At 46.7% G+C, this 14,508-nt stretch overlaps 1 protein-coding gene across 1 annotated transcript in view; it reads left to right on the plus strand.

Moving 5' to 3' along the window:
* Positions 1-230: 230 nt before the first annotated feature.
* Positions 231-14,508, plus strand: part of LOC309622283 (uncharacterized protein) — a gene marked incomplete at its 5' end in the record, with an annotated part of 61,128 nt that continues 46,850 nt past the window's right edge. The window contains 2 exons of the mRNA XM_082409405.1: positions 231-327; positions 12,869-13,006. Of these exons, the coding sequence (XP_082265531.1) occupies positions 231-327; positions 12,869-13,006 (235 nt within the window). The remainder of the gene's footprint in view (positions 328-12,868; positions 13,007-14,508) is intronic.

A 14,508-nucleotide genomic window follows, 5' to 3' on the forward strand; every position in this document is an offset into this window, starting at 1 on the left:
TCCCACATGCTGCGCAGCCAAAGAAATTTTTTTCGAACGTTATACTCCTGTATTGTTGGCTTTAGTGGTTTAGATTTTGTTGTACTGTTAAGAAGATTTCAGTTTATTTACCGGGAACAAACAACACATAATGTAAAAATAGTTTCCCAGAAACGATTTCCATCATTCTCTTCCTCCCTTTCTCCCGCAGACTGGTGTTTCACCTTGACAAGTTCTCTGTCATTCCATAGGAAAGCTGTCTGGCTTGGAGGTTGCAATCCCAGGGAATTTTTCATCAGCGGGAAGTCTCCATCACTACAGAGGAATCAAGGGAGAAGTCAGTCCCTGGTAAGTGAGATGCTCCCCCTAAACACCAACACAGCAGTCGTGTACCTTTCAAGGGGTTCAGGGGCAAGATGGGCAAGGCATTTCTACTAACTCTTCTTAAGGATCACGGACAGTGCCCTATGCTACGAGGTAAGCGGTGACTGCTGTAGTTCTTACTGGTGATCCTTTCCTGTCACTGATTCTCGGCTTTCTTTGTATTTCATAGGACTGTTGTCAGTCCAATACAAAATGAGTCTTATTTTTAAAAACCTGAAATGTTTTACAGAGCCTAGCATTCTCATATAGGGTCCTTTCCATTCTCCCCACTTTCCCGAGAGGCCAAGAACACGTCACACCATGAACTAGGAGAGGGGGTAGAGCCCTTTGTGATGAAATACATCAACAAAGACAGAGCCTTAGCCTGCTTGCTCTCTGGACAGGATCTCGGACCACAAGGTCTTCAATCCTGGTATAAATGAAGGAAGTGAGGACAGTTCAACTGGCACTCTCATAACAAGAGTTCGGAAACACCTTCCGAAGAGACTATAGCAGTAGATGAGGGAAGGGAGTGCTACAGTGTGGCAGTACAGGGGGAACGATCGGCTACAGCAGTGAAAAGTGTGGTACCGATTGGTGTGCTCTCGGGGTTCTTGTACATGTAGCATAGATGACCTCTACGGTGGCCCTCCCACCTTCCCACCTGCATTAGGTGTTCTTTTTTTTGTAATTTATGTTTATGTATTTATTTACTGTTTGAACTTATTTATTCTACGTATTTATGTTTTTGGCTGCACTGGGTCTCTCATTGCTGTGCACGGGCTTTCTCTAGTTGGCGGCTAGCGGGGGCTACTCTCGGTTGCGGTGTGCGGGCATCTCATCGCGGTGGCTTCTCTTGTTGCGGAGCATGGGCTGTAGGCACGTGGGCTTCGGTAGTTGAGGCTCACGGGCTCTAGAATGCAGGCTCCGTCGTCGTGGCACATGCGCTTAGTTGCTGCACGGCATGTGGGATCTTCGCAGACCAGGGCTCGAACCCGTGTCCCCTGCATTGGCAGGCGCCACCAGGGAAGCCCTAGGTGTTCTCATATAGAGTCTAAAAACAGAGAGCACTGAGAGAAGGTAGTGGTTATTAAAGGCTCAGGATCTAAATTCTACCTGTCTCTACACCCCTTCCCAGCTGTCGATTTGACCCCATTTTTGAATGCTGACCTCATTGTTCAACTTTTCTCTGCCGTCTGTATACTCACCTTGAAAACTTGTTTCTGTGATGCGTTGAGCAGACACAGGGTGGCAGACTGCAGAGGTGGAAGCTGGTGGTCGGATATTTGTGGGCTGAATCTCCTTCAGTCCCATTCCCATTTCTGGTTGCCCAGAGGCCCTACTTCCTGTGTGTGACGCCGAGCCGTAGGATTGCGGGCAGGAGCCAAGTTCTCCATACAGTAAAGACCCCAGTGTGCCTTGGTTACAGTAATATACCTGGCTTCCTTCCTGGCAGGGAAGTGACAGGCGGCTATGCCCCTGCTTTGTTCGTGGGCCTCCTGATCCAGCAGTTCCCTTGGCTCTGCCCCTGTCGTCAGCTGCCCCTAGGATAACTCTGAGCCCTAGCCACTTCTCTGGTAGATTTCCCTATTCCCCCACTACAGTCACACCTGAATAAGGCAACTCAGACCTTTCAGAGATGTGTCCTGAACCTCTTGTTTTCTGAAATACCTATCTGGTGGTTGTGAGACTTAAGGCCAGCGTCCCCGAGAGACTTTTTCTATTTCTCCTAGTAAACCTAGACTCATCTTCTGTCACCTTCAACTCTACTCCAATTGTGTTCTTTCAACCCAGACCTCTGACCCTGCTTTTTACTTCTGCCATTTCATCCTCGCTCCTGCTTCCTTTCCTAAATCCATACGTCTCTTTGGGCCTTCCTAGCCCTGGGCCAAGTTCCTTCCTCTTTGCTCAGTTTTTACCCCTTTCCTTCATTCTCCCATCCAACTTTCAGTCCTTCCTTTCTCACGCCCCAGTTAGCAGCATCTGAAAATTCGAAAGGTTTGTTACTCGTCTATTAATTGTATTCCATTTACTTATTCAGTTCTATACCTGTCTTACCTGTGTATGGAAGAACAGCTGGTAGCCAAGGTGGCACCAAGAATCCTAGCAGCTCTCACTTGACGTATCCGTAGTAGTCGGCAATTTCCATTTCGTTTTCCCTCTCGGTGAAAAATTGCAGCTTGCCCGAAGAGGTGTATCTGGCAGCATTCTCCCGTTGTTGTTGAGCCCGCCTCTTCATGGCCTCTCGCTCTGGCCTCTGCTCTTGTTCGATGGGCTTTGACATGACTGGCTCAGGCACGTTGGGTTCCCTCCATGGAACTCGTTGCTTGCTGAAGTCTTGGAGTAGAAAGTGGGTTTGGAGCTTGGGTGGGGACTGGCGCTTATTCACAGCAGGGGGAACAGGCTCCCGCTGGAGAGGAGCGCCAGATGAAGTTTTGGAGGGTGCAGGCCTAGGAGCAGCAGACTGAGGGACACGAGGCTGGGTATGGTTGGGCCAAGCCGGTTGGGTTGGGTTGGTCACAGTTGGCTGAGCTGGTTTGGCGGGGCCTGGCAAAGAGGCAGGAGCTGGCTGGGATGAATTGGCTGCAGCAGGTTGAGCTGAGTCAGTAGAACCAGGCTGGGCACGGTAAGCCCCAGCAGGCCGATGTGAGGCCAGAGACTGTGGCCTCCGAGGAGCGGGTCGAGCTTGAGGCTTGTCCCAGGCAGAAAAAGGCAGAGGTATCAACTTGACCTTCCCAGGAGGAGGCCGCTCATACTGGGCTGGAGACGGACACTCTGTTTCAGCACTGCTGTCTGGTTTCTGGGCTTGGACTTGCGTTTTCTCAGGACCCTTCCCCTCACGTGGGGTATGCCGCCATGGCTGGATAGCTGGGGGTGGCTGGGGGTCTTTGGGGTTGCTTGACTTTCCCAAGAGCCGACAGGAAGAGCGCCCAGTTTTCGTCTCATTCTTCTTCCCCAGCGCATGAAGAACCTTCACAGACTCCAGCATGCGCACGCCAAGGGAGGTTCGAGGCTTTTGAAAGCTCTGTTGGAGAAGCTCAGTTTGGTGTTCCTTTCGCTTCGTGTGGGGGATTGCTGGCTTCTCTTCTGCCTTGACTTTGTTCCCTGACTGCTTGTTCTCCTCAGCCTTGTTTCTCCCTCTGGTCCTTTTGGTCTTTTCCTGCCCGTGGCTCTTAGTTTTGCTGATCTTTCTGGATGCAGCTTTCTGAGGTTTGCCTTGAGAGTGCTTGGCCGTGTTCACAGGAGCCCTGTCACTGACTGCAGCGTGGCATATAACCACTTCTCCCCCTAACAGGCACTCTGGATTCTTTGGCTGGATTTTGGCCTTGGGAGCGCCACTGATAGGCTCAGAGGCTTTCTGTTTGTTCTTCCTGGGTTGATCAGAGGGAACCTTTATGACACTTGGCTTTTCCTGCACCTGATTCACCTTAATGGCTCTGGTGTCTTTAGCTTTGATCACGTTGGGACCTTGGGATTGATCAAGATCTTTCAAAGGATTAAAGAGCTGGGGAAGGTGAATATCCTCCGCCAGTGTAGTAATGTCTGCAAGACCACTGCTAGGTTCAATCCCATTTTCAAGTGTCCCTAGGTCCTGACGACTCCGGCTGTTCTCTCCCAGATCAGCATTTTCAGAACCAGGCTGCTCCTCTTGGCTGAGGGGATCGGTGCAGGCCAGCGGCTGGTGAATATCAGGGATTCCTAAAGGGAGTAGTGGAGGATCTTGGTTCTCTGTTGGGATCTGGTAGGCATCCAGAGGCTTTGAAAGCTTGGTTTTGATATCATCCACGTGCTTACTCTCTATTTGTCCCTGGCTTGGAGCTGGAGGCAGGGCCAGGAGACGCCTGGCACTCTGGACTGGAGCTGTCACTGAAATGTCCCCAAGTTCAGATGGTGGGTTACTCTCAAGTATGTGGCTGTTTCTGCTACTGCAGGACTTGGGGAGTTCTTGACTTTGTGTCACACAAAACGTCTGGCTTGGAGGTTGCAATCCCAGGGAATTTTTCATCACCAGGGGGGAGGTCTCCATCCCTACAAAGGGATCAAGGGAGAAGTCAGTCCCTGGTAAGTGAGATGCTCCCCCTAAACACCAACACAGCAGTCGTGTACCTTTCAAGGGGTTCAGGGGCAAGATGGGCAAGGCATTTCTACTAACTCTTCTTAAGGATCATGGACAGTGCCCTATGCTACGAGGTAAGCGGTGACTGTTGTAATTCTTACTGGTGAGCCTTTCCTGTCGCTGATTCTCGGCTCGCTTTGTATTTCATAGGACTGTTATAAGTCCAATACAAAATGAGTCTTATTTTTAAAAACCTGAAATGTTTTACAAAGCCTAGCATTCTCATATAGGGTCCTTTCCATTCTCCCCACTTTCCCGAGAGGCCAAGAACACGTCACACCATGAACTAGGAGAGGGGGTAGAGCCCTTGCTGATGAAATACATCAACAAAGACAGAGTCTTAGCCTGCTTGCTCTCTGGACAGGATCTCGGACCACAAGGTCTTCAATCCTGGTATAAATGAAGGAAGTGAGGACAGTTCAACTGGCACTCTCATAACAAGAGTTCTGAAACACCTTCCGAAGAGACTATAGCAGTAGATGAGGGAAGGGAGTGCTACAGTGTGGCAGTACAGGGGGAACGATCGGCTACAGCAGTGAAAAGTGTGGTACCGATTGGTGTGCTCTCGGGGTTCTTGTACATGTAGCATAGATGACCTCTACAGTGGCCCTCCCACCTTCCCACCTGCATTAGGTGTTCTTTTTTTTGTAATTTATGTTTATGTATTTATTTACTGTTTGAACTTATTTATTCTACGTATTTATTTTTTTGGCTGCACTGGGTCTCTCATTGCTGTGCACGGGCTTTCTCTAGTTGGCGGCTAGCGGGGGCTACTCTTGGTTGCGGTGTGCGGGCTTCTCATCGCGGTGGCTTCTCTTTGTTGCGGAGCATGGGCTGTAGGCACGTGGGCTTCGGTAGTTGAGGCTCACGGGCTCTAGAATGCAGGCTCCGTCGTTGTGGCACATGCGCTTAGTTGCTGCACGGCATGTGGGATCTTCGCAGACCAGGGCTCGAACCCGTGTCCCCCGCATTGCATTGGCAGGCGGATTCTTAACCACGGCGCCACCAGGGAAGCCCTAGGTGTTCTCATAGAGAGTCTAAAAACAGAGGGCACTGAGCGAAGGTAGTGGTTATTAAAGGCTCAGGATCTAAATTCTACCTGCCTCTACACCCCTTCCCAGCTGTCGATTTGACCCCATTTTTGAGTGCCGACCTCATTCTTCAACTTTCTCTGGCGTTTGTTATACTCACCTTGAAAACTTGTTTCTGTGATGCGTTGAGCAGACACAGGGTGGCAGACTGCAGAGGTGGAAGCTGGTGGTCGGATATTTGTGGGCTGAATCTCCTTCAGTCCCATTCCCATTTCTGGTTGCCCAGAGGCCCGACTTCCTGTGTATGACGCCGAGCCGTAGGATTGCGGGCAGGAGCCAAGTTCTCCATACAGTAAAGACCCCAGTGTGCCTTGGTGATAGTAATATACCTGGCTTCCTTCCTGGCAGGGAAGTGGCAGGCGGCTCTGCCCCTGATTTGGAATCTGAGATGGTGTTCCCTGAGCAAGGCTGGCAGAAAGCGATGGATGTAGAGGGACCATGTTCTTGGCGTCTGAAGTTTTATCATACTGGGCTGCCAGAAACATGGAGGAGGCAGCTGTGTGGCGGTCAGTGAGTGCCAGAGTAAAGTCTCCGAGTGAAGAAGAATTCTTTTCAGTGCTTGCTGTGATGTCCCACTCAAGAACACCTGGATAGGAAGCAGCTGAAGTGGAGATCTGGCTGTGGTCAGTAACTCCAGATAACATAGTCGTGCTAGAATGTTGGTAAAGGTAGGCACTACCCATGAGTGTCTGGAAAGGGGTACCGGTAGCCGATGCCGAACTGACGGCAGGGGCAGAGACTCTGGAGAAGTTGCAGACACTTCGTGTTAGGGAAGTTGCATTGCTCACCACAGGAGGAGAATGCTGCAGAGAATTTAGAGTTCCAAGTAGAGATGGATGTTGGAAATTTTCTGTAAGAACAAGAGGGTCATGAAAAACTCAGGGAGGTTGAGAAATTCTCACTACGTTTGAGGAACGGCATCATCTGAAGGTTCTTGCTATCAGGACACCTCTACTATCACTACTTCCTGAGAAACCCAAAATCAGACAGTTAATGATGGCTGTAAGGACTGAGCAGTTTTCCACTCTTCTCTATTAACTGCCTGTGCTCCCATCTTGGGCACAGACGGGCAGAAGAGCCAAGTGGTGTGGTTCAGAGATTGTTCTCTAGGCTGGAAGCAACCTTCTCCCTGCCCTGTCTTTCCCTTCAGCCTGCACTCGTATTGACTTCTATGCTATTTCCTAGACTGGAAGCATTTTAGAACTAGGAGGCCCTTAGAGAACTTCGATGTTCTCAGTCTCATTTCGTGAGTAAGGAAACTGAGGCTCAGAGAGGTCGGGTTGACTTGTTCAAGTTCTCTCATTATGTTAGTATCATTACCAGGTTTCAGAACCTAAGTATCCTGACTTCCTTGCCAGGACTCCACTCTGAGCATGATACTGCCAGAAAGCAGGAGAAATAGAACTTATAATATAGGCATTTTTTTTGTCCATTAGAAAACAGTACGGCTATTACCATGGTCGTCTTCAGTGTCTCCCTTTGCTTGTGCAGTTCCCACGCTATTACCTAGAGGTGACGTACAGCTCAGTCCAACTGGTGAATTGAAAGAGTCATTTTTGCCCTCTTCAAGCCTGGTTTCTCATCCTACCTCAAAATGATTACCCGAAAGTGGATTTCTTAAGTGCTTTTGGAAAGGGAAAAGTTATCTGATTACTTCAGATTCCTCACCTATAAAGTGGTTATAACACCACCACCAATAATAATAGCAGTAATAATTAATAGATGAATAAGCTGATCTATTGCGTATGATTTATATGGAGGAAGATACAATAAGTTCTAGAAAGACAAAGAAAAATCATGACAAGCATATTACGTTAACGAAAAAGAAATCCATAGATATTAATGAAAACTGGGGTATGTGGCAAGTATCGAAGCCTAATGAATTTACTAACAAATGGCATTCTGTACTATCCATGCAATATTATGAAAGTGAATTTTGCCCACTCTATTTTAGTGAATACTATTAACCAGAAGACACGATGGAGGTGATAGAGGTGAATGAATTCCTAGCCAATGCATACAGACAGAGAAGGTATGTCAGTAAAAAATGCATAACAAGCAACAGAATGCAATAAATGTGCATGTATAGGTAGCCACAACACATATAGACAAGTATTTCAATGAAAACCGGTACGAAGCAGACAGCAAAATAATAAGTGTAAAAGAGTTTCATTATTGTGCTCCTTCATATTTTTACCCAGCAAGTAAGAGGTATTAAGCCTAGGAGAAATATATATTTCAATGAATATAGCTTATATAATAAGCAGAAAGGAAGCTTAAAATGTATCAGGAAGGTTTTTGGATTTATCCTAGAACTTAGATTAGAATCATCTTCAGCATCCAAGAAGATGGCATCCCAAAACCTCAAAAAACCATCATGCCTAGAATCCAATTAAAAAAGATTTTCAAATGTAAGAAAATCCACAGGACTCCACAATATGGTTTTCGATAAACGTGGATGTTTGTTTGTTTTGTTTCTTTGGCCGCGCCGCGTGGCCCTGGCCGTGAAAGCACCGAGTCCTAAGCACTGGACCGCCAGGGAATTCCCTAAGTGGGGGGGGGGAATTAGAGATGTGGGGCTTGACTTTTTCTTCTTCTTCTTCGGTAGCTAAGCTCTACAAGCGAACGATGGCTGTTGATCAATGTGCTCTCTGTGTTAGGAAGGAAATAACTGTAAAAATGAAAAGCAGCCTTGCCTTAGAACCTACATATCACACCAAGGAAAATAGTCCTTCTGATTCAATTTAGAAGATATCACTTAAAATGTTGAATTGGTGAAATGTCTACCTAGTTTAAAAATTAGAAAGAATAAAACACTGAAAAGCAGCCCCCTAGATAACCACTGTGGTTGCTTGTTTATAGGAGGCATCATTTCTAAAACGTATTTCTAAAATGTTTATATTCAAAACTGTCAAGTGGCCAACTGTATTCAGAGAGGCAATAAAAGAAAGAAAACGGAGTATGACTTTTCTGATAAGCTGCCTTTCCCGGTGATCCCCTGTTCTGGCCTTACTTTCCTTCTTAGTCTGTTAATGTAAGGGTTTGCTACCATCAACTTGGTTTTGCCCTGCTCTGAGCAGGTTTCCCTCTGTGCTGTTTCTGCTTTAATTGAAAATCTTTGGTTCCCATCAGCATTCCATTGCAAACTCCGTTTTTCTTGAGAGCTCCTCTATGCTTTCCCTCTTCATTCTTACATTTTCTCCCATCTCTTGGTGCCTGTTGGCCTGTGCTAATGAAAACCGTCCTAAACTTCCTTACGCTCGACTCTGTGCCTCCCTGTAGAGCCCAGTACTCTCCATCCTCTCTCCCTATTCTCTCTTTTCAACTAGTCGAAATCCTAGTGGAGGGAGACCATTAGAGATGAAACATCTTGGTATATATTGCTAGTTTTCTATGTCCCCTGGCTTTTCTGTGTTTCTGTTGAAACACTCTTGAGAAGTGTCTGATTTCGTTTTCTACATGGGTACCCTTTAAGGCTCAATACTGGAAAAGAAGGGGATCAGAGTGATCAACCCAATGTGGTATCCTAACGTAACAGTTAAGGAAAGCAACAGGCTTTGTGAGACAGCCAGTGATTTGTCCAAAGTCACACAGATAGTAAACGTCAAAGTCAAAAGTGAAATTAGGTCTCCAGACTTGTAGTTCAATACTTTCCCTCATTATTCCATGCTATTTTGAATCTCCTACTCAATTTAGGGGCAAAAGAAATCGAACGCAAAACTTTCCAAAGTTTCTTTTCTTACCTGACATGGTCAGAGAAGAGGAAGCATCCACTGCAGGTACAAGGGATGAGGAGACAACACTAGAGGATGTCTGAGTGGCTGCAGCTGAACGGCGCACGTGTCCAGTACAGAGGTCACTGGTTACTGGTCCAAACAGCTCCACGGAAACCCCAAGGCTCTACCAAGTGGTAGTAGGTTTGGGAGGAGAGTGATGTCACAAAGCAGGCAGTTGAAAGGTATGAGAGAGCCAATAGGGAGGTCCGATCCCCAACAGGAAGGCGGGCTTGGGTGAAGAGAGTGTAGGAGAGCTAAAACAACACCTGAGTTTCTGAGCTTTGGGGAGGAGGAAATCCTAGAAGACAGATTTACCTCCCCCAGGCTCTTCCATTAGGGAAATCATTGCCACATTTCTTACAGACGTTCATTAATACACTGAACTAAGAGTTACTTATATTCTACAGAGTATTCTATTTTATGTATCATATACTTAGAGCTATATAGATCTTCTTTAATTAATAATCCTTAGGAAGGAAAGAGCCATCTAGTTTGAACTATTACAGTTGTTCTGAAATCAGATGTGTCTAATGAGTGAACTGATAGCAGCTTTTAAGGAGCCAAAGTAGGGATTAAGAAGCTCTCTTTGTAACTTGGTTCAAGAGTAGGGTGAAGTTTCTTGAGTGTACCTTGTGGAGAATGTTGTGGTCCAAGGCTCTTCTCTTTTAGTTTCTTCTCCTTGACTCCTACCTTCCTTGGGCTGGGCTAGGCTGGGGGCCAGGTTGGACTTGCGACTTAACATTTCTCTTCCGCTTTCTCTTTTTTTTTTTTCTTCCATTATGGGCATTGCTTCGAGGACAAGCCTTGATCTTGCATTGGACGTTACTTCCTGTCACCTTCCAGCAGCAGGAGTCTTCTTTTCAGTGCTTGATGCTTCACGAAATAGACTCTGCCCGTTGGCAGCAAATACCAGAGAGCTAGGAGACAGAGCTGGTTGCAGACCTTTCCTCTTCCAGCCTTTGGTTGCAATTGTTTGGCCCATAATTTGCTAGCTCTAGTTCCTTGGGCCACACAGGTATCCTGCCATCTCCAGCTCTTGTTATATGTGAGAGACATTCTGAACACTGTCCCTTTTTCTTTGCACAGAAGTATATACAGTGTGGCAGTTACTGTAATCTCCTCCGCCTTGCAAACAGCCACTCTAGAATCTTGGACCTCTAGGACTCTCTGTCTTGCATGCTTGGGGGCAAGGCCAAGCAAAATGAAGAGGAGAATAATTAGAGAAAGAGGAGGACGTTGGTGGAGAATTGGGAGCAGGTAAGGTGAAAGGGCACAGGAGAAAAGAGATGCATGTAGACTTTTTGGTTTCTGTGGGAAACAGGTTGACACACTTGGGCCTCATTTGGTATTAACAGAACAGAGAGTTAAAGATCTAAGTAGCTAGATAGTGTGCAGCAACTGCCATGAAGTCTGTACACTGAAGAGAAGAGTCTCACATCTAGTTTTCATTTTGTTTTATGTCATAGTACCTTATTTATAGCATTCACTGGTGTGTTTGTAGAATACAGATGTTTTCAAATGCTCTGGTTTTGTCTACATGGTTATCTCCTTGTCCTGTTTGTAAGGAATCCAACATTGTAAGACATATTGCATGTTTTTCTCTTGACGATTGTTGACCTTGAAGCGTCATGAACTAACTTGAGCTGTTGGATTCTGTGGAGAAACGTTCAAAAGGGTCTGTGAAAAAGGCACTGTGGTGAGTCGCATTATGCACCCGAGCGTAAGGAGCAAGATATCTGCCACCAGCCCAGCTTGGCCTGGATTGCCTCTGTTTTAGTTCCCCTGGTTAGTGCTTTTCTCCCTAACCACTCTTGTGACTGTGATAATGTGAGTAAGGGCGGAGTTGCTAATGATCTATGTGTGAGGTAAGCTGGTTTGAGGGAGGAAATCTATGGACCTAGTCATTTTCCTTGGTGGTAAGCTTTCAGGGGTGCAGAGATGGATCTTCCTGGGGCCTTTTCTGGTCCCAGGAAGATATCGCATAGATGGGACCTCCCAAGACACACATTGAATCTTTAGGCCTGTTTTTCCTATTATGAGGTACGAGTTTCTTCACTGATGGGGATGATGCTTATCTGAGAAGAAATTGTGAAAGGTGGTGTAGTGTAGAGGTGTGGCTTAAGCTTTTAAGTTTTCCTCCAGGTTTTTCCCCTAAGCTTCCTACTTCGGACGGCCTACTTACATGATACTAGTAGGTGATGTCCGGCTAACAGCTTCCTAAATATACCTGCAAGCCAGATCAGTGTCTCTTTTCTCTGTATTCCCATGGAAATCAAGAGTCCCGCCGAATTTTCCATCGAAACAGTTGATTTGTGTTGTCTCTAGGAATTCTAAAGGGCGTACCGTTGCTTCCTAACCGGTGTCATTTGGGAGATCCGCCTCTGTACGTTCAAATGATTAATTTTGAGACTTTGCTCATGTGTGCAGTAAACCCTTGAATTCCCTAAGACCTTCCTTTCCTCCATCTCCTACCCCATTAAGCCCGCTTCAGTTCATCTCCTGAATTTCTTTGGAATCTGTCAGCCAGCTCTTCCTCAACTTCCTAATACTGAACTTGCCTGTCTGTTGCGATTAGGTCCTAACTAGTGTCCATATATCTTGTTTCCTTCCAATCCACTCTTCACACAAGAAACCTTCAAAGCAAGTTGGAACGTTGCTCATAAACATCGCTCACAAACATTGTTTTGAGAATAGAAAACACACTGTTGGCCTTTAAGACTCTGCGTGGTCTAGAATCCTCTCTGCTTCTCTAGCCCCATCTTGTGCCACTTTTGCCCTCACTTTCTATGCTTCAGATACACTGAATTAACCTTAGTTCTCACTCATCTGACAGAAGTCAGTTCAGATACTATTTTTCACTGTGATTCCTAGCATTAAGGAATTTGATTATCAGGTTTTGTATGAGGACTATTTCATCAGGGGTACAGAAGTTCTGGCCATCTCTGGTTTTGGATATCCCTTATTTGTTGAGACCTTTGCGTTGTTTGGTTGCCTTTTGTCTGTTTTCCAGATGGGAAAACAGGAACAAGGGAAGTATAGGTTATTACTAGGTGGGGTTGAACAAGTGGAGCAGCAAACTGCAAAGCAGAAAGAAGAGGGACGTACTATAGAGGGATATGACTTCCATTCTCAAGGCGCCTGCATCCTGTGCAGGGAGACAGCCTAACATAAAATGTGCCTAACAACAAATATATTGACTTCTTACTAAAAATCTCCAGTTCATAGAACCGAGGGGTTTGTACCTTCTCCTTTAAAAGTGATAGTCCTGGGACTTCCCCGGTGGTCCCGTGGTGAAGACTCTGCGCTTCCAACGCAGCAGGCGTGGGTTCAATCCCTGGTTGGGGAGCTAAGATCCCACATGCTGCGCAGCCAAAGAAATTTTTTTCGAACGTTATACTCCTGTATTGTTGGCTTTAGTGGTTTAGATTTTGTTGTACTGTTAAGAAGATTTCAGTTTATTTACCGGGAACAAACAACACATAATGTAAAAATAGTTTCCCAGAAACGATTTCCATCATTCTCTTCCTCCCTTTCTCCCGCAGACTGGTGTTTCACCTTGACAAGTTCTCTGTCATTCCATAGGAAAGCTGTCTGGCTTGGAGGTTGCAATCCCAGGGAATTTTTCATCAGCGGGGAAGTCTCCATCACTACAGAGGAATCAAGGGAGAAGTCAGTCCCTGGTAAGTGAGATGCTCCCCCTAAACACCAACACAGCAGTCGTGTACCTTTCAAGGGGTTCAGGGGCAAGATGGGCAAGGCATTTCTACTAACTCTTCTTAAGGATCACGGACAGTGCCCTATGCTACGAGGTAAGCGGTGACTGCTGTAGTTCTTACTGGTGATCCTTTCCTGTCACTGATTCTCGGCTTTCTTTGTATTTCATAGGACTGTTGTCAGTCCAATACAAAATGAGTCTTATTTTTAAAAACCTGAAATGTTTTACAGAGCCTAGCATTCTCATATAGGGTCCTTTCCATTCTCCCCACTTTCCCGAGAGGCCAAGAACACGTCACACCATGAACTAGGAGAGGGGGTAGAGCCCTTTGTGATGAAATACATCAACAAAGACAGAGCCTTAGCCTGCTTGCTCTCTGGACAGGATCTCGGACCACAAGGTCTTCAATCCTGGTATAAATGAAGGAAGTGAGGACAGTTCAACTGGCACTCTCATAACAAGAGTTCGGAAACACCTTCCGAAGAGACTATAGCAGTAGATGAGGGAAGGGAGTGCTACAGTGTGGCAGTACAGGGGGAACGATCGGCTACAGCAGTGAAAAGTGTGGTACCGATTGGTGTGCTCTCGGGGTTCTTGTACATGTAGCATAGATGACCTCTACGGTGGCCCTCCCACCTTCCCACCTGCATTAGGTGTTCTTTTTTTTTGTAATTTATGTTTATGTATTTATTTACTGTTTGAACTTATTTATTCTACGTATTTATGTTTTTGGCTGCACTGGGTCTCTCATTGCTGTGCACGGGCTTTCTCTAGTTGGCGGCTAGCGGGGGCTACTCTCGGTTGCGGTGTGCGGGCATCTCATCGCGGTGGCTTCTCTTGTTGCGGAGCATGGGCTGTAGGCACGTGGGCTTCGGTAGTTGAGGCTCACGGGCTCTAGAATGCAGGCTCCGTCGTCGTGGCACATGCGCTTAGTTGCTGCACGGCATGTGGGATCTTCGCAGACCAGGGCTCGAACCCGTGTCCCCTGCATTGGCAGGCGCCACCAGGGAAGCCCTAGGTGTTCTCATATAGAGTCTAAAAACAGAGAGCACTGAGAGAAGGTAGTGGTTATTAAAGGCTCAGGATCTAAATTCTACCTGTCTCTACACCCCTTCCCAGCTGTCGATTTGACCCCATTTTTGAATGCTGACCTCATTGTTCAACTTTTCTCTGCCGTCTGTATACTCACCTTGAAAACTTGTTTCTGTGATGCGTTGAGCAGACACAGGGTGGCAGACTGCAGAGGTGGAAGCTGGTGGTCGGATATTTGTGGGCTGAATCTCCTTCAGTCCCATTCCCATTTCTGGTTGCCCAGAGGCCCTACTTCCTGTGTGTGACGCCGAGCCGTAGGATTGCGGGCAGGAGCCAAGTTCTCCATACAGTAAAGACCCCAGTGTGCCTTGGTTACAGTAATATACCTGGCTTCCTTCCTGGCAGGGAAGTGACAGGCGGCTATGCCCCTGCTTT

Source organism: Balaenoptera borealis, assembly GCF_965194805.1.
Source record: "Balaenoptera borealis genome assembly, contig: HAP1_SCAFFOLD_1990, whole genome shotgun sequence".
Taxonomy (NCBI): Eukaryota; Metazoa; Chordata; class Mammalia; order Artiodactyla; family Balaenopteridae; genus Balaenoptera; species Balaenoptera borealis.